The 22,174-nt window shown below is 41.0% G+C and overlaps 2 protein-coding genes across 14 annotated transcripts in view; one reads left to right on the top strand and one right to left on the bottom strand.

The window, feature by feature from the left end:
• KBTBD12 (kelch repeat and BTB domain containing 12) overlaps positions 1-22,174 on the top strand; it is an 81,101-nt gene that overhangs the window by 39,904 nt on the left and 19,023 nt on the right. For 8 of the 12 annotated variants that reach the window (XM_073231138.1, XM_073231132.1, XM_073231129.1 and 5 more), the window contains exon 5: positions 4,367-4,564. In XM_073231138.1, coding sequence (XP_073087239.1) covers positions 4,367-4,564 — 198 coding nt within the window. Of the gene's footprint in view, positions 1-4,366; positions 4,565-8,576; positions 8,715-15,718; positions 20,934-20,954; positions 21,850-22,174 lie in introns of those variants that run through there. The other 4 variants (XM_073231133.1, XM_073231134.1, XM_073231135.1 and 1 more) reach the window with 4 other exon arrangements.
• MGLL (monoglyceride lipase) overlaps positions 1-22,174 on the bottom strand; it is a 278,840-nt gene that overhangs the window by 249,071 nt on the left and 7,595 nt on the right. The gene's annotated exons all lie outside the window — the stretch shown is intronic.

Below are 22,174 nucleotides of genomic sequence, written 5' to 3'. Positions count from 1 at the left end.
GGTCTTAAGCCCCAAATCTGGAACTCTTAAATCAGAAAAGAAAAAACTCAGAGCAGAATGATGCTGTCGCCGCATTGTATTAGCCATGAATGGATTGCATTTGACATTCAAGTCAGAAAGTAGCCCATCCACTCAGAGGTGTGAGCCAGCTTCACTCCGGGAAGCGTACAGATTGCAAAATCCTTTTCTAGCTTCCATGATGTCACCTGACAGTTCCCACCTCTCTCAAATGTTTATGACCAAACAAGTTACTTGGGAGTTTTGCTCCCCACCTGAAGGCTGAGAGGAAGGTGCAGCTCATTTCTCAGCCCTTTGACCTGACTGTCTCCATTCCAACTTGAAAGAAAAAGAAACTTTTAAGAGAGATTTGACCATCCAGTCAGTAAGCCGGCAGTTATAGGCATAGCAAATAATTCAGTTGAGGGTTTTATTTTACAACCTCCTGGGACATGAAGGGGAAAGAATGACCCTACTACTACATGCTAGCCGTTTTGTTTACATGCAGCACATGAGAATAAATGCCTGTGGATAGGTGTATAGCAAATGTGAGCTCCTCCTTGCCCCTCTCCTTCTTTACAGTTATCTAATCATTTAATCTTTGCAATTTATGAAATTGATATTACCCTTAATTTACAGATGAAAAATTGAGGCTTAGAAAAATTATATGAACCAAAGTTATCCAACTAGTAAGTGGTGACACAGGCGTATAAACTGGGTCTGTTTCCAAAAGCCCACATGCTTTTTCTGTGACACATGGGAGCCTACAACAGTAAATGTATTTACTAAAGCTCTAAAGCTTATTTAGCAATGCCAGCAACTTTGGAAGACTGTCAGAGGGATTACAGAGTTTCCCCCCACCCCGTCTGGATCCAGTCAAGGGAGAACAGAGTACGCCTTCCCCCTGAAGGCAGCCCTACAGGAGGAAGCAGAGAGCCGCACACTGTATTCAAGTCCCCATGGATGGCAAGTCCTTGGGGAGCACCAGAGAGGTACCACGGCCCCTCTGCCCATAGCCAGCTCCCTGCCAGGCTTCACTTGGGGAAGAGGTTTCCTCCCGCACCCCACAGAAAAACATGAATCCGTAATAGCCAAACGCAGGAGCAGTTTGTCATCCTTGTAGAAACAAAAAAGAGGAGTAGGAGGCATTGTCCTCTTGTAATTTTCTCCCCCTGTGCCAATCAAACAACAATAAGATACATTTTGCATTTGAGGTCCATTTGGGTCTGACTTGCAAAGATAAATTTCTAATCATTTGTCTGTTTTTGAATAAAGGAAAGTCAGGCTCACAGTTTCTGATAGCATATAAATTAAAGATATGGTGGTATCTCATTAAAATTCTACAGATGTGTGGATCCTACCCTAGGATTTCTCTCATCAAAAGAATTCTCTTGTAGTGCTGGTGCTGACTTATTAATAAAGATCATGCTCTTATTTGATTATTTATCTAATCAGGATTCACCTTCAACTTAAGCTTATTAAGTCTGTGGTTAATAGAGGGATGCCGCACACGTGCTTGATTGTGGAATTACATCCAAGGGGGACACAGAATTACATCCAGTGAGACATGCGTTCCGGCATTAATGGTCAGAAGCAAAGGCAGAGCACCTGTAAGCCGGTGGGCCCTTCCAGCGGAGCGTGTGAACCGTCAGCCAACCAAATAGAAAGGACACGAGTTTAAAAGGTTCCTTTTGTAAAATGAGGGCCGAGTATTATGACTGTATACACTTAGTAACAGAGAATCGAAATGACAAGCACTCTATTTCAAAAGCCGAAAAACTAAATACCCCTTCTTTATATGCATTATGTTGGGGAAGCTTTTCTAATGGGCTTTTACGTGAAACTTCTGATATCGGTTGCTCCATGTGCCCCAGCCTGAACCCCCTCTCCCCCGCACCCGGTGTCTTGCATTTAACCTGGTTGCTTCTACTTACTGGTCTAAAATGGTTCTAATATAAAACCAGTCTGTAATCTCTCTCTGGGATCTTGCGGAACAGGTAACTAAATCGCCTCGTTCGTACCTGATGGGTGGTTGCCAGGGTTAACTGCTACAGAGCAATCCTCTTCTTCAAGGCCGTCTTCTTGCCCCACAAGTAGGAAATTCTGCTGTTTCTTGGACTAAGAAGCCTCCAGCTACCACAGCGCCGCACTGAAAGAGCGCACAGCGCCGTGCTGCTGACCGAGGCCAGTGTGTCCCCTCCTTGGACACGCTGCAGCTCAGACTTGGCACTGTAACGGACTAAATTATTTATACTGTCGGATAACAGAAAAAGCAGCTAAGAGCTTCCTGAGTTCACAGTCTCAGTCCCTGGATTCATACTGCGACGGGAAACAGGCCAGGCTCCATAAGCAGAGAAAAAAAAGACTTCTTCCAAAGCCCTCTTCATCACCTCCTATACCTGGCCTAAGTCCCAACCACGGTGAAAGTAAGTTGTTCGCATCCATCTTGGATTCATTCAGTACTGTGTGCGAGGCACTGTGAAATATAAGATGTGTTAAAAGTGCCTTTGTCCTCAATAACCTTACAATAATACATCCACTTGGACAGAAAGCATAAGAGAAGTTAGATTTCCCATTCATTTATTTCAGATACATTTATTTCAGGCCAGGCACCGTGCTAGGTACTGGGACGCAGTCCTACAGAAAGATGGAAAAACAGATGACAACTAGAACACCATCTGATTAGTGCAGGTGGGTAAAGGTGTTAAACAACAGTGAAAGTAATGCTGTGAAACAGCATGTGATTAATTTCTCAGTAAATGACCCATTCCGGAATGCCATGAGCTCAGCCCAGTTCTTAGCTTTCCTTTTGATATTGCTGTTGTTAACCTGAAAACTAAAACTGTCAGTTATTTTACCAACAAAATGGGCTTATTCTGAATCAGCAGGGAACTGTAACGGAACAAGCAAGCTAGGGCAAAACCACGTGCATGTCGGGAGGACAAAGGAGAGGAGGCTCCTTTAGGGCTGTTCAAAGCAAAAAGCCCATTGGAGGAAACTAGGAGTCCTGTGTCAATGGCTGTTCATTGGCTGGACTAATGCTCAGGGAGGCAGAAACTCTTCCTTCTACTGGGGAGAAAGTAACCACCGTGAAATGACTTGAAAGGTGTAGGGCATGGGAGCGCCCCCCTGCAGGCCTCCCAACACCAAGTCAGTGAGGATGCCCTTAGTTTTCACACTATAAATAACAGAGCCAAGCACCAGTCAACTTAGCACAAATGCAGCGATGCTTGTAAGACCTGCCTTATGGTAAAGAGAGCTGGTTAGCCTGAGACCAGCACTTTCAAGTCTTTCTGACTGCAGCTCAGGGTCATCGAACTGCTTCTGCATGGAATGAGGTCCGTCATGAGGGGAGTGTCTGCACGTGTGGGCACGTGTCCTTCTGGGGAATCCACCACAGACTCAAGATCCATCTTTCAGGTCAGGAAATGGCATGGAAGCCCTTTCATTGTGGGACTTAAAAGAAGAGACCCAAAAAATCGCCGAAGATGAACTTGTGTTTCTTACTGCAGTGGATTGGAAATCGTTATACAATTACTTTTCCTAGGGTGGGTTGAACTTAAAGCCGTAATTACATAAATGGTATTTCTGTTACTTGTTACAGTCTCTGGACTTCTGAGTCTAATTTGTATCCCTTTTTAAAGTACTTGTCATGATGTTCTCTGTTTATTTGCATACACGGCCCTTTCCATCCCATGAATTTCACAAAACATGACATTCATCATTCTAAACCCCTTATCACTTCGCACATTGCCTTGCATATGAGGCAATGAACAAATATCTATTGAATGAACTGTATCATCCAAAAATGGAAGATGCATGAGCATTTGGTTTGGGGCCTCCTTTTGACCCCAAACTTGAAATATACCAAAAAACTATCCCTCCCTAGCTGGGGAGAAATTCGTGCAACACAAGGAGAGAAGAAGATACAGTCTTGTATGATGAGGAATGGGAAGCACATATCCCCAGCCAGTACATCAGTGAAATCATTGCCAACAAGCAGCAAGAAAGCGGAGGTCAGAGGCGAGTTACCCCCACATTCAAACCTCAAGTTCTTATTCTGAAGGGGATGCTTGTTGTGTGAACCACTCTTGGATGTTGTAGAATATAAAGCCTGCAGTGGAATCAGCTTCGTGCATAAGCACAAACAGAGAACACTGTGAATAAAAATATTACATTTCACTATAGAGTGCATAGTAAATATCACTACTGCTTAGAGATTATTTTAGAAGTAGTACCAGGCAAAAAAAAAAAAAAAGGAAGAAAGGAAAGTCAAGACTGATAAATCTGTGATACAAACCACAGCAGGGAGGGGGTGCTAGCCACAATAAAGTTCCAGTTCTTGCTCATCTCGTTTCTTTCTCTGTAGGTGGAATTGGCTGCTTAGGTCAAGACAAAGGCCAAGTTCGAAAGTGCCTTGACGTGGTGGAGATCTATAACCCTGATGGGGACTTTTGGAGAGAGGGCCCACCTATGCCAAGTCCCCTGCTCTCACTTCGAACCAATTCTACCAATGCAGGAGCTGTGGATGGGAAGCTGTATGTCTGTGGGGGTTTCCACGGAGCAGGTACTGGTCTAATTTTAAATATTGTGTAACCTTGTTTGGTGTTGATTTCGACCTCCTTTAACTGACCCGGTCACTAAGGAATAATAGTCTTGGGAGCAGTGTGAGCCTTTTAGAGTTCAAGGACCTTGAGCAACTCACCGAACCTCTGAACCTGAGTTTTCCCATCTATGAAATGGAGCTAACTCCACAGGCTATTGTAAGAATTAAATGAGGTCTAGTTTATAATGTGTCTGGCTTATAGCACATACTCAGCAAAGATTATTTATTTATGAGGAGAGAAAAAATGGGAGAGGAAAGGCTAATGCCTAAAGGAGAGATTTAAAAACATGAAAAATAGGTACAAATAGAATAATGACCAGTTTTGGGTTTTATCCCTGTCTTTATTGATCAAGAGACTCTGGTTCCTTCTCCATTACAGCCACTTGCAATAAATTGCTTGAGAGCATTTCTAAAATAATGCCTAATGCATATATTACCAAACTTCACCAAACTTTGTTTCCATTATGTCAAATTATACCATCATCACAATCTACACATGGATTTATAACTTTTATAATGGACCAGGGGGATTTTTAAATGTGTGCAAATCTAATAAGCAGCTCCCTCCAAAGTTTGACGGGTTGCAGCAGCCAATGAGGCAGAATGCAGTTACATTAAAAATGACCAACTGTTTAATTCTAACCCCACCGATAGAAACACTAGGCCAGTATATACCCATGAAAATCATGCCTCAAGAGCACTTACAACTTTGAAGTGTGTCGGGTTAAAATAAAGCTGACGCTGCTGCAAAGCAAGGCCCTTGAGAAGCCTACCTCCATTTTAAAGCATGTAATTCTCTGTAAATTAAAGAGTAAAATTTCATTACAAATTAAAAGAGACTTAGGAGCTATGTGAACCCAGTACAATGACTGGGCCTTATTTGGCTCTCAATTCAAACAAATCAATAAAAAGTATTTCTCAGGTAATCTGGGAAATTTGAATACGGGCTGGATTGTTAGGTGATATTAAGGAATTGTTCATTGATAGGTTATGATAATAATGGCATTGTAGCTTTATATAAAAGGGAAAGAAAAAAGAAGAACATTTTTAACAATTAGAGATTGCTCAGAAGTATTTATAGATGAAAATGATAATCTGTTTGAAATTGCTTTAATCTCCTCCAGCAAATATTGTTTCAAAAGTAAATGGGGTCAGAGAGGCAATAGATTTTAGAACATTGGTAAAATGTTAGTGATTGTTAAAGCTGGATAATGGGCACCTAGGGTTTTATTTTATTACTTTTGTGTGTGCTTGAAAATTCCCATAACAAAAAGCTTTAATTTTTCTTTCTTTATTTGTACTTCAGAGGACTTACCCAAGAGGTTTTTTAAAAACTGTTTTAATATCTTTTATATTAAACACCACATGCTTGTGTGAAGGGAGTAATCTATCAATAGTAGCAAGAAACCCAGAACAGAAAGGAAATCTCAGAAGTACGCCCTTGTTGGAGTTCTGTGTGTGAGGGGGTATGGGGACTCAGGTGAGAGACCCCCTCACCTGCGAGGGCTCTCCTCCAGCTCATCACTTGCTCCAGCTCCACCCTCTGGCTTTTGGCTTCTCTTGACCAGAAAAGAAGGGCAGAGAATATGGTGGGTAGCCTCAGCACCTCCAGAGGGATGGAGTGGTAATTAGTGTCTAAGGATTGAGAAGATACTCTGTTTTGACTTGTTTCTTTTTTTTTCTTTGCATAATATTGAGTTAGAGATTTGATAGCTTCTAGTTTTTAAAATGTCTCTAAACTTATACCATGAGCCAGCCTCTTTTCTTGGTATGATAATGGACTAATAATGTTTCCAGCCGAAGGAAAGGGATTTAGTAAATGAGCTTTCAAATTCCATTTTAATTGTTAGGCTCTAAGATGCTAGATTGTCTGGGATTCACTGACTGGATCATCACTGTAGTTGTATGAAAAAGGGAACAATTGCATAATAGCATGCCTGTTATAAAGTGGAGATCTCAGCATCAGACCCAAAAACAGACACTGCATTTTCTCTCCTTGGGTGACACAAACCTACTCGACTCATTTATTTATTCAGAGAACTGAGTCAAAAAATTAATCTCCCTTAATCTATTTAGTTAATTGAATAAAAATATATTGAAACATACTGTTTGCAGGCATTTGGAATACAGTCTTGAGATGTTCAACATTTGATGGGAATGACAGATACAAAAACATGTAATAAATATAGTAATTTGGTTTTGGTTAAAATAATAGTTTGAACACCTCAATTTCCTCCTCAAACCTCACTAAAATGGCAGTAAATGGAATAAACACAGTCAGACAAACAGAAGAAGAGGGAGGACAACAGCAACAAGATTTTGGAAGTTAGAAAGCAGATGAATGAATACTAATCAACCAGACCTGAGAAAGTTCAATGCTGAACTTTCTGGCAACTGGAGATGCAAACAAACAAAAACTCCGTCAGCACCACAGACCCCAGATAGTCTCAGCAATTGGCGGCAACAGATAATCGTAGGAGAGGAAAAAGGTGATGCTGGAAACATGAGGGTTAGGTGACAGACAAAGCCCTGAGCCTCCCGCCCAACTCTCCGTGGGGCAGTAAAGCCTCTCCTCCTCCCCAGTGAGCACTGAAGTCAAGGGCAGCCGCTGAGGCCAGGCATCCAGGCAGGCAGATCAGTGAACAGCTGTGTAGTGACTGCCAAGATCCCCAGATCCCCTCTCCCTGGCCCCAGACGGGGGACTGGGAGACTCCTTGGGGATCCGACCAGCCCTAAAATTAGGAAGCCAAATCATCCCGAAGAGGACGTCGCAGAAAAATCTTCCATGGTATCCCACATGTAAAGGTGAGCAAACAGCTCATCAGGCATTTGAGGGAAGTATGTATATAGAAGACAGAAATCAAAACAAACAAAAGCAACCTGGAGGAAACAGAGACCACGCCAAAAGGCATATCCTCAGAGAGATGAGAGAAAATATTGTGTCTGTGGAACAGGAAGAGGATATTTAAGAGAGTTTTCTGAAGTCAAAAATAAGACAGCAGAAATTAAATACATAGTAGAAAATTTGGAGGATATAGTGGAAACTTCTCAGAAAGCAGAGCAACAGCAATTAGATGGAAGGGGGAGAAAGGGAAATTAAGTCCAGGAGGTCCAATGTTTGGATAAAAGGGATTCCAGTAAAAAAAGAACAGAGAAAATGGAGGAGGAGTAAGTTGTCCATGAAGTAATGAAGAAAGGTTCCCAGAGCAGCAGTCACTGGGGTGAAAGGACACACCAAGCGCCCAGCACAGTGGATGAAAACGAACCCAAACCAAGCACCTTGTGGTGACATTGCAGAACACTAGGGACACATAAAAGATCCGAAAAGCTTCCAGAGACAAAACAAAAAGTTTCATACAAAATGTCAAGAATCATGGCACCATGACATTGGACACTAGAAGAAAATGAAGCAAATTCCCTCAAAAGTTCTATGGGGAAATTATGTCCCACCCACACCTTTATACCAGCTGAGCTATTAATTAAATGTGAAGGCACATTTTTAGGCATGCAATGTCTCAAAAAATGCACCTCCTCTGTGCCCTTTTATTAGGATATATTACACCAAAATAAACATATAAACCAAGAAAGAGTAGACATGGGACCCAGGGAATGAATTAAACACAGTTGTAGAGAGGATCTTCTATGAATAGCTTTTATAATCATGTCTAATCATACAAATGTTAAATACTGAGCTAAACAAAATTATGCTGTAACTGTCCTGGGAAAATGGGGAAACAGAAAGTAGGCAGATGTTGTGGGGATGTGAAAGAAAGCTAAAACCCCATTTTCCACAGTGGAAGTCAAGAGTTAATGCCTTCATCTGGGAAATCAAGAAGTGGTAGTAGCACAGAAAACTGTTGATGTTAGAAATATCAACATCAGTGCTCAGCGCCAGCAGGGTCAGCCTGCACTAAAAGAGCAGCAGCAAATAGGAATTAGGGTAGTGTTGCGAGGAGATCTCCCTGCCAGCTAGGCCAGACCTCAACCCCTGGAAGGGTTCTTGACTCTGACGGAGAAAGAATTCACGAGCAGGTGGAGCAGGTGGCAGCAAACAGGAGCACACGGAAGCAAAAGCACACATGCAGGAGGTACATGCGGGCCTGCAGGAGAGGTGAGCAGCATGGGGACTGCAAGCTGGGTCTCTCATGGGGAACCTGGTCTGCTGTGGGGTGGGGTCTCCTTGGAATATGCATGGTGCAGAGGTGAGTGATTCACCTAATGGGCTGGGTTGCACATGCCTGGTGAGGGAAAGAGAAAATGTTTCCTCTTAAGAGGAAACTGACTTGGTAGGCAGATCATTAAGACTTTAGTTTGGTATGTTTGGGTCTACAAGCATCCTGTTGTTTTGTACCTGTTGTTTTGAACCCTGAGCATCTTGTTAATTTGTACTTTGTAAGCACTTTGTTATCCCATACCTTCTGATTTGAACCCTGATTCCCTGTGCTCCCTATTCTAGCCTACCTCAGTAAGAGACAACTGTTTTCAAGGAATATCCTGTGTTAAGCTTTGACTCTTTAAATCATGTGCATGTATAACTGATAAAACAAAAACTAAATTTAAAATACAGTATGTGTAACAGAGGGATAATGAAAGGAGTATTAAGGAAAAATTAACAGGGAAGTTTGTTGGGAGATATTCTCTGTGGGTCACATACATTTCTACATGCCTTGTGAGCAGAGAAACTGACTATCCTTCTCCTGGACCATCTTGTTTAGCATGTGTGCATAACAGACAGGCTTAGAGGATAGTGTCTCCCTCCATAGCAAGGAACAGGCATGCTTACTGGCCATTATAAAAGATTCAGGTTCTCTAAGCTTAGAGTTCCTTTCTTGTAATGCCGCCCACCAGTTGTACAAGTGCCACCTGACACTCTTCATGTTGCCCTGTAGGAACCTGGTCTCAAATAACCGGCATTTACAAATGCCCATACACTGACTGCTGCTATTTACTATAAGTGATGCTGTCCTTCATCTCTGACTCACGAGTTTCATGTCATCTATCTGTGTCCATGAAACTGTAGCAAGCTAACTTGTCAAGTCACGGACTCTTCACCGTTCTTGGCAGAGTATTGGGACTCACCAGGAACAAAAAAGTAAAAAGAAAACCTCTGTTCCCCACCTCCACACAGAGTGAGGAAGCCAACATTGTGTCCAAAGGTCAAAGTTCATAATACCAATGCTTCACAACCTTACAAAATATAGGAAAGAAAGGAATGCTTCACAACTCATTTTATGAAGCTGGTATTTCCCTGATACCAAAACTAGACAGACATTGCAAGAAAACTACAGTCCTTTATCCCTTTGGAATAGGGATGCAGAAATCCTTAACAAATACTAGCAAACTGAATCCAGCAACATACCAAAAGAATTATGCACCATGACAAGCAGGATTTATCCCCAGAATGCAACATTGGTTCGCTATATGAAAATTCATCAATGTAATATACCATACTAGTAAAATAAAGGATAAAAACAGGTAAATCATCTCAGTAGGTGTAGAAAAAGGATTTGGTAGAATCCAACATCTTCCATGCTATAAACACCCAACAAATGAAAAAAAGGGGAATCAAGAGACCCCAAATATTCAAAACAGTCTTGTAAAAGTAGAACAAAGTTAGAAGACTCATACTTCCTAATTTCAAAGCTATAACTTGCTTCAAATCTACATTAACCCATACTTTGTGGTACTGGCATAACATTAGACACACTGACCAATGGAATACACTTGAGAGTCTATAAATAATCCCTTATATTATGGTCAATTGATTTTCAACAAGGATACCAAGACAGTCCAATGAGGAAAGTGTCCCCTTTTCAACAAATGGTATAGAAGTAATTGGATATCCACATGCAAAGGAATGAAGTTGGACTCCTACCTCACACATGCACAAAAATGAACTTAAATTGGATCAAAAGCATGAATGTAAGAGCTAAAACTGTAAAACTCATAGAAGAAAACATATGCATAAATCCTTGTAGTCCTGAATTAGGCAGTGATGTCCTAGTTATAACTAAAGCACAAACAAAAAAGAAAATAAATTGTACATCAAAATTAAAACCTTCTTGTGTTTCAAAGGGTGCCATCAAGATAATGAGAAGACAACCAACAGGATGGGAGAAGATATTTGCAAATCACATATCTGATAAGAGACTTGTATTTAGAATATATTAAAAACTCTTACAGCTCAATAATAGAAAGAAAAATAACCCATTTTTAAAAATTGTCAACCGACCTGAATAGACAATACCCCAATGAATGTAACCAAATGATCACTAGCCATCAGGAAATGCAAATCAAAACCATTATGAGAAAACACTTTACATCTATTAGGATGACTAGAATAGAAAAAATAGGTAGTAACAAGTGTTGACAAGGACTGGGGAAATCAGAACCATCCTACACTGCTAGGGAGAATGTAAAATGGTGCTAATGCTTTGGAAAATTGCCTGGCAGTTCTTCAAAAGGGTAACCATAGAGCTGTCAGATGACCCAGCAATTCCACTCCTAAGTATGTACCTAAGAGGACTGAAAACATGTCTATGCAAACATTTGTACATGAGTATTCATAGCAGCAGTATTTGTAACAGCCAAAAAGTAGAGACACCCCAACCCAAGCATCAACTAATAATTGAATAAATTAAATGTGGTGCATTCATACAATAGAATTAATGAATGTGAAAAGGAATGAAGTGCTGGCATATTCTACAACATAAATGAACCTTGAAAATACTATGGTCAGTGAAAGAAGTCAGTCAACAAAGGATTCTGTATGATTCCATTACATGACCTTTCTAGAACAGGCAGCTGCGGGTAGATAGAAAGTAGATCTATGGTTGTCAGGAGCAGGGGAAACATGGATGGGAAGTGACTGCTAATGGGTATAGGGTTTCTTATTGAGGTGATGAAAATACTGAAATTAGGTGGTGGTGGTTGCACAGTTCTGTACTATACTAAGAACCTTTGAGTGATACACTTCTGAAAGATGAGTTTTATGTTATGTGGATTATATCTCAAGAAAGCTGTTATTCAAGAAACAAGAGTCTTTCCCTCTCTCCCCACAGGTAATCAGCTTTTGAGTTTTGGGTTTTTTTTATTAAGGTATTATTGATATACACTCTTATAAAGGTTTCACATAAAAAAATGTGGTTACCTCATTCACCCATATTACCGAGTCCCCCTAATAACCCATTGCAGTCACTGTCCATCAGTGTAGTAAGATGCCACAGAGTCACTACTTGTCTTCTCTGTGCTACACTGTCTTTCCCATGATCTCCCCCACACCATATGTGCCAATCATAATACCCCCTCAATCCCCATCTCCCTCCCTCCCCACCCACCCTCCCATACACCTCCCCTTTGGTAACCACTAGTCCCTTCCTGAAGTCTGTGAGTCTGCTGCTGTTTTGTTCCTTCAGTTTTTGCCTCGCTGTTATACTCCACAAATGAGGGAAATTATTTGGTACTTGTCTTTCTCCAGCTGGCTTATTTCACTGAGCATAATATCTTCCAGCTCCATCCATGTTGTTGCAAATGGTAGGATTTGTTTCTTTCTTATGACTGAATAGTATTCCATTGTGTATATGTACCATGTCTTCTTTATCCATTCATCTACTGATGAACACTTAGGTTGCTTCCATATCTTGGCTATTGTAAATAGTGCTGCAATTAACATAGTGGTGCATATGTCTTTTTGAATCTGAGAAATTATATTCTTTGGGTAAATTCCTAAGAGTGGAATTCCCAGGTCAAATGGTATTTCTATTTTTAGTTTTTTGAGGAACCTCCATATTGCTTTCCACAATGGTTGAACTAGCTTAAATTCCACCAGCAGTGTAGGAGGGTTCCCCTTTCTCTGCATCCTCACCAGCATTTGTTATTCTTAGTCTTTTTGATACTGGCCATCCTAACTGGTGTGAGGTGATATCTCACTGTAGTTTTTATTTGCATTTCCCTGATAATTAGTGAAGTGGAGCATCTTTTCTGTGCCTGTTGGCCATCTGTATTTCTTCTTTGGAAAATTGTCTGTTCATATCCTCCACCCATTTTTTAATCAGGTTATTTGCTTTTTGAGTGCTTTTTGGATGTTAACCCCTTGTCAGATATGTCATTTACAAATATATTCTCCCATACTGTAGGATGCCTTTTTGTTCTGTTGATGGTGTCCTTTGCTGTACAGAAGCTTTTTAGTTTGATGTAATCACATGTGTTCATTTTTGCTTTTGTTTCCCTTGCCCAAGGAGATGCATTCAGGAAAAAGTTGCTCATGTTTATATTCAGGAGCTTTTTGCCTATGTTGTCTTCTAAGAGTTTTATGGTTTCATTATTTACATTCAGGTCTTTGATCCATTTTGAGTTTACTTTTGTGTATTGGGTTAGACAATAATCCAGGTTCATTCTCTTACATGTAGCTGTCCAGTTTTGCCAACACCAGCTGTTGAAGAGGCTGTCATTTCCCCATTGTATGTCCATGGCTCCTTTATCATATATTATCTGACCATATATGCTTGAGTTTATAGCTGGGCCCTCTAGTCTGTTCCATTGGTCTATGGGTCTCTTCTTGTGCCAGTGCCAAATTGTCTTGATTACTGTGGCTTTGTAGTAGAGCTTGAAGTCAGTGAGCGTAATCCCCCCTGCTTTGTTCTTCCTTCTCAGGATTGCTTTGGCTATTCAGAGTCTTTTGTGGTTCCATATGAATTTTAGAACTATTTGCTCTAGTTCTTTGAAGAACACTGTTGGTACTTTGATAGGGATTGCATTGAATCTGTAGATTGCTTTAGGCAGGATGGCCATTTTGACATTAATTCTTCCTATCCATGAGCATGGGATGTATTTCCATTTATTGGTATCTTCTTTAATTTCTCTCATGAGTGTCGTGTAGTTTTCAGGGTATAGGTCTTTCACTTCCTTGGTTAGGTTTATTCCTAGTTATTTTATTCTTTTTGATACCATTGTGAATGGAATTGTTTTCCTGATTTCTCTTTCTGCTAGTTCATCATTAGTGTATAGGAATGCAACAGATTTCTGTGTATTAATTTTGTATCCCGCAACTTTGCTGAATTCAGATATTAGTTGTAGTAGTTTTGGAGTGGATTCTTTAGGGTTTTTTATGTACAATATCATGTCATCTGCAAACAGGGGCAGTTTGACTTCTTCGTTGCCAATCTGGATGCTTTTTATTTCTTTGTTTTGTCTGATTGCCGTGGCGAGGACCTTCAGTACTATGTTGAATAAAAGTGGGGAGAGTCTTGTTCCCGTTCTTAAAGGAAAGGCTTTCAGCTTCTTGCTGTTCAGTATGATGTTGGCTGTGGGTTTGTCATATATGGCCTTTATTATGTTGAGGTACTTGCCCTCTATACCCATTTTGTTGAGAGTTTTTATCATGAATGGATGTTGAATTTTGCAAAATGGTTTTTCAGCATCTATGGAGTAATCATGTGGTTTTTTTCCTTCTTTTTGTTGATGTGGTGGATGATGTTGATGGATTTTTTAATATTGTACCATCCTTGCATCCCTGGAATAAATCCTGCTTGATCATGATGGATGATCTTTCTGATGTATTTTTGAATTCAGTTTGCTAATATTTTGTTGAGTATTTTTGCATCTATGTTCATCAGGGATATTGGTCTGTAATATTCTTTTTTTGTGGTGTCTTTGCCTGGTTTTGGTATTAGAGTGATTCTGGCCTCATAGAAAGAGTTTGGGAGTATTCCATCTTCTACTTTTTTTTGGAAAACTTTAAGGAGGATGGGTATTAGGTCTTCACTAAATGTTTGATAAAATTCAGCGACGAAGCCATCTGGTCCAGGGATTTTGTTCTTAGATAGTTTTTTGATTACCAGTTCAACTTCTTTGCTGGTAATTGGTCTGTTGAGATTTTCTGTTTCTTTCTGGGTCAGCCTTGGAAGGTTGTATTTTTCTAAAAAGTTGTCTATTTCTTCTAGGTTATCCAGTTTGTTAGCATAGCTTTTGAGTTTTACACTAATGAGAATTAAGCTGAATTGCCCTAAGGGATAGAATATGCAGGTGGGGTCTGAGTGGAAGAGGAAGGAATGGCTCATTCCAGGGACAGAAACTTAGGCTTCCAGGGACAAATGGAGAAGACTGGTAGCATATGACACCTAGTGGCAGGAACCTATTCCCTGCTCCTAAGAGCTTCCAAGAGATGACAACACTCTGGCCTTGCCAGATTCTTGTGCCCATGCCTGATATATGCAAGCCCCGCCTTACAAGGGACTGGTGGACTTGGACAGCAGGCCTCTTGGTGATAATCATGATGGACTAAATACCAAAGCCCCCCTCCCGAGTGTTCTGGCTCCTTTGTGCCCCCAGGATACATGTACATCCCTTAGAGAGGGGTTGCTCCCAGAGGGCTCAGCAGGCTCCCCACTGACAAAGCCCCCACTTTGGCTCTTGTTGCAGCTACTAGCTCTTTGAGAGTCACCTGCATCTTCCTTCCAGCCTCTGTTTTTAATCTCTTTCCCCCTAGCTCTCTGGTACAGGGTCCCCTCACCCCCTACCCTCTGCAGCAGCCAGTTGGCACACACACTTATTTATGATCTGTTGCTACTCTTCCCTCCCTTCCAAGGTAACACAGGACCTGGGTGAGTAGGCTGAGGGAGCCTGGTGTATCTTCATTTCAGCTCTATACCAGCTCCCAAAGTGGGCCAGGGCTCTGGCAGGGTCCCCTAATGGAGTCCACTCCGAAGTCCCTGTGCTTTCAGTCCCCTTCAACCCATCTGACACATTTCACCATCTTCCTTAGATAAGTTCCAGTGTCCCAGGGATAACTTCCATCCCTCCTCCACCCATGACTGCAGAAGCCCACTGCCTCCCTCATATGTCCAGCAAGAACTCCCTCAAACCAACCCTCTGTCCTTTGCAGTCCAGCCTGTGACCTGCTACTAATGCTGGGAAGGCTGCAGAGGACAGCCTGAATTATCAAAAAGACATCATGCATTGGGAAATCATTTCAAAAATTAATCGTGTCCCTTACAAGTGTGGGATAAAATGGGCAGCTAACAGGTGCCTGCTGAGGGCTGCTGTAAGTACTTTGCATATATTGGTTTATTTGATTCTCACACCAGCCTGAGGTAGATACTGTCATTTCTCTTACAGATTACTGCAGAAGCTGAAGCCACCTAAAGCAGTCACAACATAGAGGATGAATGTTGAATCTGGGATTCAAACCCAGATAGTCTGGCCTCAAAGTCTGTAATTTTTCAACCAGTAGGCTAAACTGCCTTTGCATGCCAGACCAATTAAGTCGGAGCATTTGGGTATGGGGCCTGGGCATCAGTATTTTTTAAAAGCTCTTCAGATCATTCTAATATGCAGTCAGGGTTGAGAACCACTGCCCTGGCTAATGTCTGTTGTTCATTCATTCAACAAACCTCTATCAAATGCCTGATAGGTATTAAGCCTATGTTAAGCTCCAGAGGTTCAGATATGAATATGTATGCAGTCCCAGCCTTGAAGGAGCTAAATAAGGGCAAAATAGGAAGCTGCTACATTAGTGGGATAATGGTTTGAGCCAGCTTCTTAGAATGTAGTCATGCTCCTTAGGAAAATAGCAGATTTCAGGTTGGAGCATGGAACTGCAAAGTGAGCTTATGATAATTCATTATGCCAGAAAGCAAGTGAGCTGTCAGACTCAAAGAGTCCTATTAAAAGACAGAGAAGCTGGCCTAAAAGAGCAGCTACTGGTCAAATCTGGAATAATTTAAACATCAAAAGTTAAAATTGACTATAATTAAATAAAATCCAATTAATAAAGGTAGAAGGAATGATAGGCTAGATAGAGTCATCATTTTGCCACTCCTAATATAATAATTGGTTCAGGCACAGTTATCAATGATGCTAAAAGTACTAATCAAAAGGGTATGAAGAACAGGAGACTAACATGACACCAAAGCATTACCCAATACTGATCACAATACTAATACTAATTACAATGAGGAAAAAGATCTACTTTTACAGTGGCAGAATTGGATGGCCACCATTGTAACCAAATAACTATCAGTAATGAGGTAGTTGTATAGTATTTTCTTCCTGTGTGATACTACAGGAGGGATTCGTGCTCCCCCAACCTCCACCAAAATGCTTAACTTGTATCTAGTCAAGCTTCTAGATTTCCATTTTATGAGGACTACACAGGAGAGGAACAAGTTAAATGAACCTATGAGGAAATAGACAAATTGAGAATATGGGACACTCAACAAGAAAACTGGCTCAGACTCTTAAAAGAGTTAATGTTATAGGAGAAAACGATGGGGGCCCTCCTAAATGAAGAGAAACCCAAGAGACAGGAAAACAAAATAGAATGTGTGAACATTTACTGGCTTCTGGTTGAAAAGAACAGCTATGGAAGACATTTTGGGGACAACTGGGGAAATTAGAATGTGGACAGGGTATTATTTAATGTTATGGAATTAATGTTTTCTCTTAGATATGATAAATAATTATGTGAAGAAATATCTTTGTTCTTAGAAGAAGCATGCTGAGTATTTAGGGATGAAGTATCATGTCTGCAACTTTTTTAAGGGTTTCAGGAGAAAAATGTGTGTGTGTGTGTTGTGTGTGTGTGTGTGTGTCCATGTATACATGGGGGGAAGTAACAATATGGGAAAAGATTAACTATTATTGAATCAAGATGTAGAGTCTCTAGATATTCATTGTGGTGTTCTTTCAACTTGCCTGTTTCAAATTTCTCAAAATAAAAGTTGAGAAAACAACAAAGCTTTGGTGGCCACTAACTATACTATCAACTTCTTACTTAGTTCATAGGACTATTGACTACAAAGATAAATATAGTCAGATTGAATTTGTCTGTTATCCCCTTGATCTTGTTGGTTCTCCCTGGAGAAACTGAACTGAAATTGTGATATCCTGAAGGAGAGTTGCTACTTTTGTTTAGCCTTACATATACCTGTCAGCCCCAGGGCAAGTTCACTATGGATTCGGTGAGACCGAGGAATGACAATGGAACATTCCTGGGATGAAAGAGTTTATTACCTGGCTTTGTTCTCCCTGCAGTAGGTCGAGCACTAGGATCATGTCTACCTCCAGCAGTCTGCAGATCCGCAGCCCTGCTTTGTCTCTGCCTCTGCCCAGAGCACTGGGCAGAGCTCTTTATATAGTGACTCAGTCAATAATAGTTCACTGCCCATGGTGTGGAGGCAGTAGCCTAGCAGCAGGCCAGTTACATCATCAAGTAGTTCAGGGTCAGGTGAGGACCCTGGCCATAGGAACTTCCATTTCCCCTCACAATACCATATATTTATGAGGCAATTTGTAGAATAAGCATAGATGCAGTAAACTAAAACCATGTTTAGTAGTGAGTAGAGGGGGTAATTTTATCAGAAAACCTACTGTGGATAAAGTGAATGTTCCTGTGGCCAGTATTCTCACCCGGCCCTGGTTGGCTAGCACTACACACATGTGGGCAATGCATTGTTAATGACTCTATATAAAGAGCTCTGCCCAGTGCTCTGGGTGATGCGGTGGCACAGCTGCAAGGCTGCAGGAGAGCAGAGATGAGATTGGAGCAGTGGCAGTGCCAAAGACAGAGACTGAGACAGCTGCAGGGGCAGAGAGCCCCAGAGGCAGATACCAGCTTGCTGCGTGCAGACTCGCTCTGAGTGGACGGGATTACAAGATTCTAGTGATTGACCTGCCACCATGGAAATACAGTTGGGTATAACCCTTTCACCCCAAGAACGTTCTGCTGTCATTTCTTTGGTCACACTGAATCCACAGTGAACTTGCCCAGGGCTGAAACCCATTAGCAAGACACCTAACCTGGAAAAAACTTCCAGAATTTAGTTAAACTTCCTGGCCACAAAGCAAAGGAGGAAACTGAAAGGTTCCAAAACTCTTACTGAGAGGAGCCCACAGGTGTGTGTTTCTACTGCTCCTCATGCTGAGCCTGCTGCTTCTCTTCCATCCGTGCTCTTCTCAGGGACCCCCCATGACCAGGGCAGGGTGGCTCCACGGCCATCATGTTCCCCTGCCCTGCCGGCTGCTCGTCCAGCCCTGTTCTCACACCAGAGCAGTGGACTGTGGGGTTGGTACATGCCTGGGCCATCAGGAAGGCAACACCCTCCAGCTGGTAGGACCTCCTGCCACAGAGGGAGAGCTGACCACTAAGGGACTGATCCCCCGTTCCACACCACGGAACCTGTTCTTTTCCCTCCACACTAGTTGGCTTCATTCTAATTTTTAAAAAGCAATCATCTGTCTTAGGTTGGGCTTCCCCAGAAGCAGACATGGAAACAAGGATTTGGGTAAAAATCATTCTGGGAAGCACCAGGAGAGGAGAGAGAGAAAAGGAAAGAGCGCTCCCTGGCAGGGGACCACTGTGGGGCACCAGGGCTCAGTCACATTGGAAAACTCAGGGGGACAGTGTGGAATACGCCTCAGAATTGCTCCCTCCCAGTGAATGAGGGGTCAGAGGTATTTATCCTCACACTGATTTCTTTGTTCCTGATGTGCCCCACGTGAGCTGAGAGGCACTCCTCAGGCAGAGGTGAGCAGGCGGATGTAGTCAGTATGTTCTGGGGCAGTGATCGCAGGAGGGGATGTAGCTGACAGCCGATGTGTCGGTGACATTGCTAACAGTTTCTCCTACACCATCCTAACCACCCACCTCTAAACAAATTTGTTACTTTTAACTAAGAACATACATCTGAACAGATTCAGCTTTTAGCCGACCGGGATTGTCTCATCTAACACCAGCGTCTTCTTACCACGTGATCACTGGCTTTGAATTCCTTTTTGTAGAATAGATCTGAGAGGAGGAACTCATTCTCTGTGCTGTGCTGAGCTGACATATAGATCTACACAGGTTTTATGAATCTTTGCAAATTTTAAAGATTGACAGTGATTTGTAAGCCTGAAAGACAATTTTCTCTCCAGGCACTAGCAAGCTAGGAAAGGCTGAAAAAATCTGCTATTGGCTGGACTTCAGGCAGCAGAAAAGGCCTGAGATTGGTTATTGCTGTTTGCAACATTGACATCACAATGGCCATGAGAGAAAAGAATTTACAGAACTCTGTTCTTCTTAAGAATTTATTTGGAAATAATTTCAAACTTAAAGAAAAGTTGCCAAATTAAAAGGTATATGAATACACAATTGTTAACTATTCACGTACTTATTGCTAAGTGAATAGTTGTTCACTTGTTGAATTGTTAACAGATTCACGATTGTTAACATTTTCCCTATTTTATTTAAAATTCGCACAATCACTTAATCTGTACATCTGGTTATGTCTGTATATACATTCTTACACAAACAGATATGATTGTGTTCTGACCATACGTGAGTTGCATGCTTCATGGTCTTCACCCCTAAATACTTGAGATTATAGAATAAGAATTTGCTCTTACATAACCACAGTATGACTAACAATTTGAGAAATTTTAGCATTGATTTCATAGTTTTATTTATTCCACTCTTAGCATTCTAATTTTCTCAATTGATCTAATAAAGCCCATTATAGCAGGTTTTTTTCCTCTCTGTACCAGTCTAGGGTCAGCTATTGTGTCCTGTTGACATGTCTTCATGGTCTCCTTAATTCTGGAATATTTCTCCATATGGCTTTTAGCCTTCTATAACATTGACATGTTAAAATAATACAATCTTTCCCCTTTTTAATAAAATCTTCCTCATTTGAGGGCTATCTGATTTGTGTTTCCCTGTGATTGAATTCAGGTCATGTAATAGCCCTGGCCAGACTATCACATAACTGCTACGTCCTTCTCACGGTATCACATCTAGAGGCAAATCAGGCCTCAGAGGCTATGTTAATTTTATTCACCTGGTCAAGAGATTGTCTAGTTTTACCACTATATATAGTTGTGTTTTCCCCTTACAACTGATAGGCAATGTGTGAGGAAGTCCTTTAAAACTAGGCATTTTAACTTTTTCGCTTAACAATCTCTCCCAGAAATCATTCCATATCAGGTAATTGGGGTCTTGTTCATGTTTACAGCTGTATAGTGTTACAATGTGTGTATGTATCATAAGACTGTTATTCATTTTTTGCTAAGGCAACTCCCCAGCATCTCTTTGGACCAAAAATTAAGGGATCAGAAAAGTGTCAGGGAGACTGAAATTTGATATAGCTTATAGAGATGCATACAACACAATAAGATAGATATTAAAATAAATCAGGAAATGGGATGAAGGGAAAATAAAGATAGAAAAATAAAATCAAGCACAACATGGGTTAGGTTGGTACGCCAATGTCCCTAAAGTCCCCACACGCTGGGCATCTACAATGTGGTAGTTGTATATGATACATATATATGTACATATGATCTCTGATTTATTTTTTATCTCTGATCTTGCTAGGGGCCAAAGCAAAAAGGAAAGCAAGCCCTGTTATAGATTTGCAGTGTCCATAAGGAAGAAGGAACTACTGCTTAGAAGATGCACATCTTTTAAGCATGGAAGAAGCCTCTCTTATAGCTTCATATAGGGCAATGGGAAATGTACTCAATAATATTCCTGTAATGAATGAAATGGCAAGTTAGCAATTCATTGAAGAGGAGATTTAAAAAAAATTCTACAAAGGACTAAAAAAACCCTTAGTTGTCAGTTTTATGATAACCTCAGTGAATTCAAGGATGAAATTTAGACTAATGTGTGCTTTTCAAATGTTTCCACTGACATACCTCCAACAACAGAGAGCACCCCCTAAAAAAACACTTGGGGGCCCAACCCAAGACAGTCTATAGCACATATGGAATTTTGTTGACATTTCATTATTTAACTCAAAAAAATCATGTGAATAATTTATTTACTTCATGTAAAATAATGTTTTGACTTGCTTACTGGTGGAGGGGGTGGGATGCAGGGAGACCTTCCTAATTCCTTTAATAATTAAGATGCTGTTGCATTAAGTGTGTCTAATTCTGGAAAATGATTCAGTTGAAAAGGGCTTTCTCCTTATTAAGTGTGTTAATATTTCAAGAATCCAAATTCACATAAGTAAGTAAATATAAATGCCAACCCTTGTTCCCTCATTTTATGAGCTCTGTAAGGGTAGAAACTGAAGCCAGCACCCAGGGTGGCTCCCTGAGGCCATCAGGGGATTCTGGGTAGGAGCTTTGACTGTTCTGTGTTCTTCTCGAGAGCCCAGATCTCCAGTCACACAGCAGCTCTGTAGTCCAGGAAACTCTCAGAGCTTTTGTAGTGAAGAAAATGCACTGCATATCTTCTTTACTTCCCAGTTAATACAATAATTTTCATTCTCTGTAAGAGATTTCCAGGAAAGATGGTAATATGCATACATGGTTTTCAAAAAATAAGTCTCCCCAATAAATGCTGAAATGAGCAAAAGGAAGAAAAGCTGATGAAGAAAACTCTGTCTGCCCTTAAGTTTTAAAGGGTGCCAGACTGCATTAATTTCAGTAAGGACATTAGAAGCCTTCATCCACCTAACAGAAAACAACAACCTGGATGTGGCAATGATAAAAGACACACTCCAAGATCAAGGCAATAAATGAGACAGAAAAGGCTATTTCACCTTAGTTAGAGAAACAAGCAGGAAGACGGAACAGTTAAACTGG

This window comes from Manis javanica, chromosome 3, assembly GCF_040802235.1.
Source record: "Manis javanica isolate MJ-LG chromosome 3, MJ_LKY, whole genome shotgun sequence".
NCBI classification, from domain to species: domain Eukaryota; kingdom Metazoa; phylum Chordata; class Mammalia; order Pholidota; family Manidae; genus Manis; species Manis javanica.
Note: the sequence above shows the minus strand (reverse complement) of the source record. Positions and strands in the feature narration are given on the sequence as shown.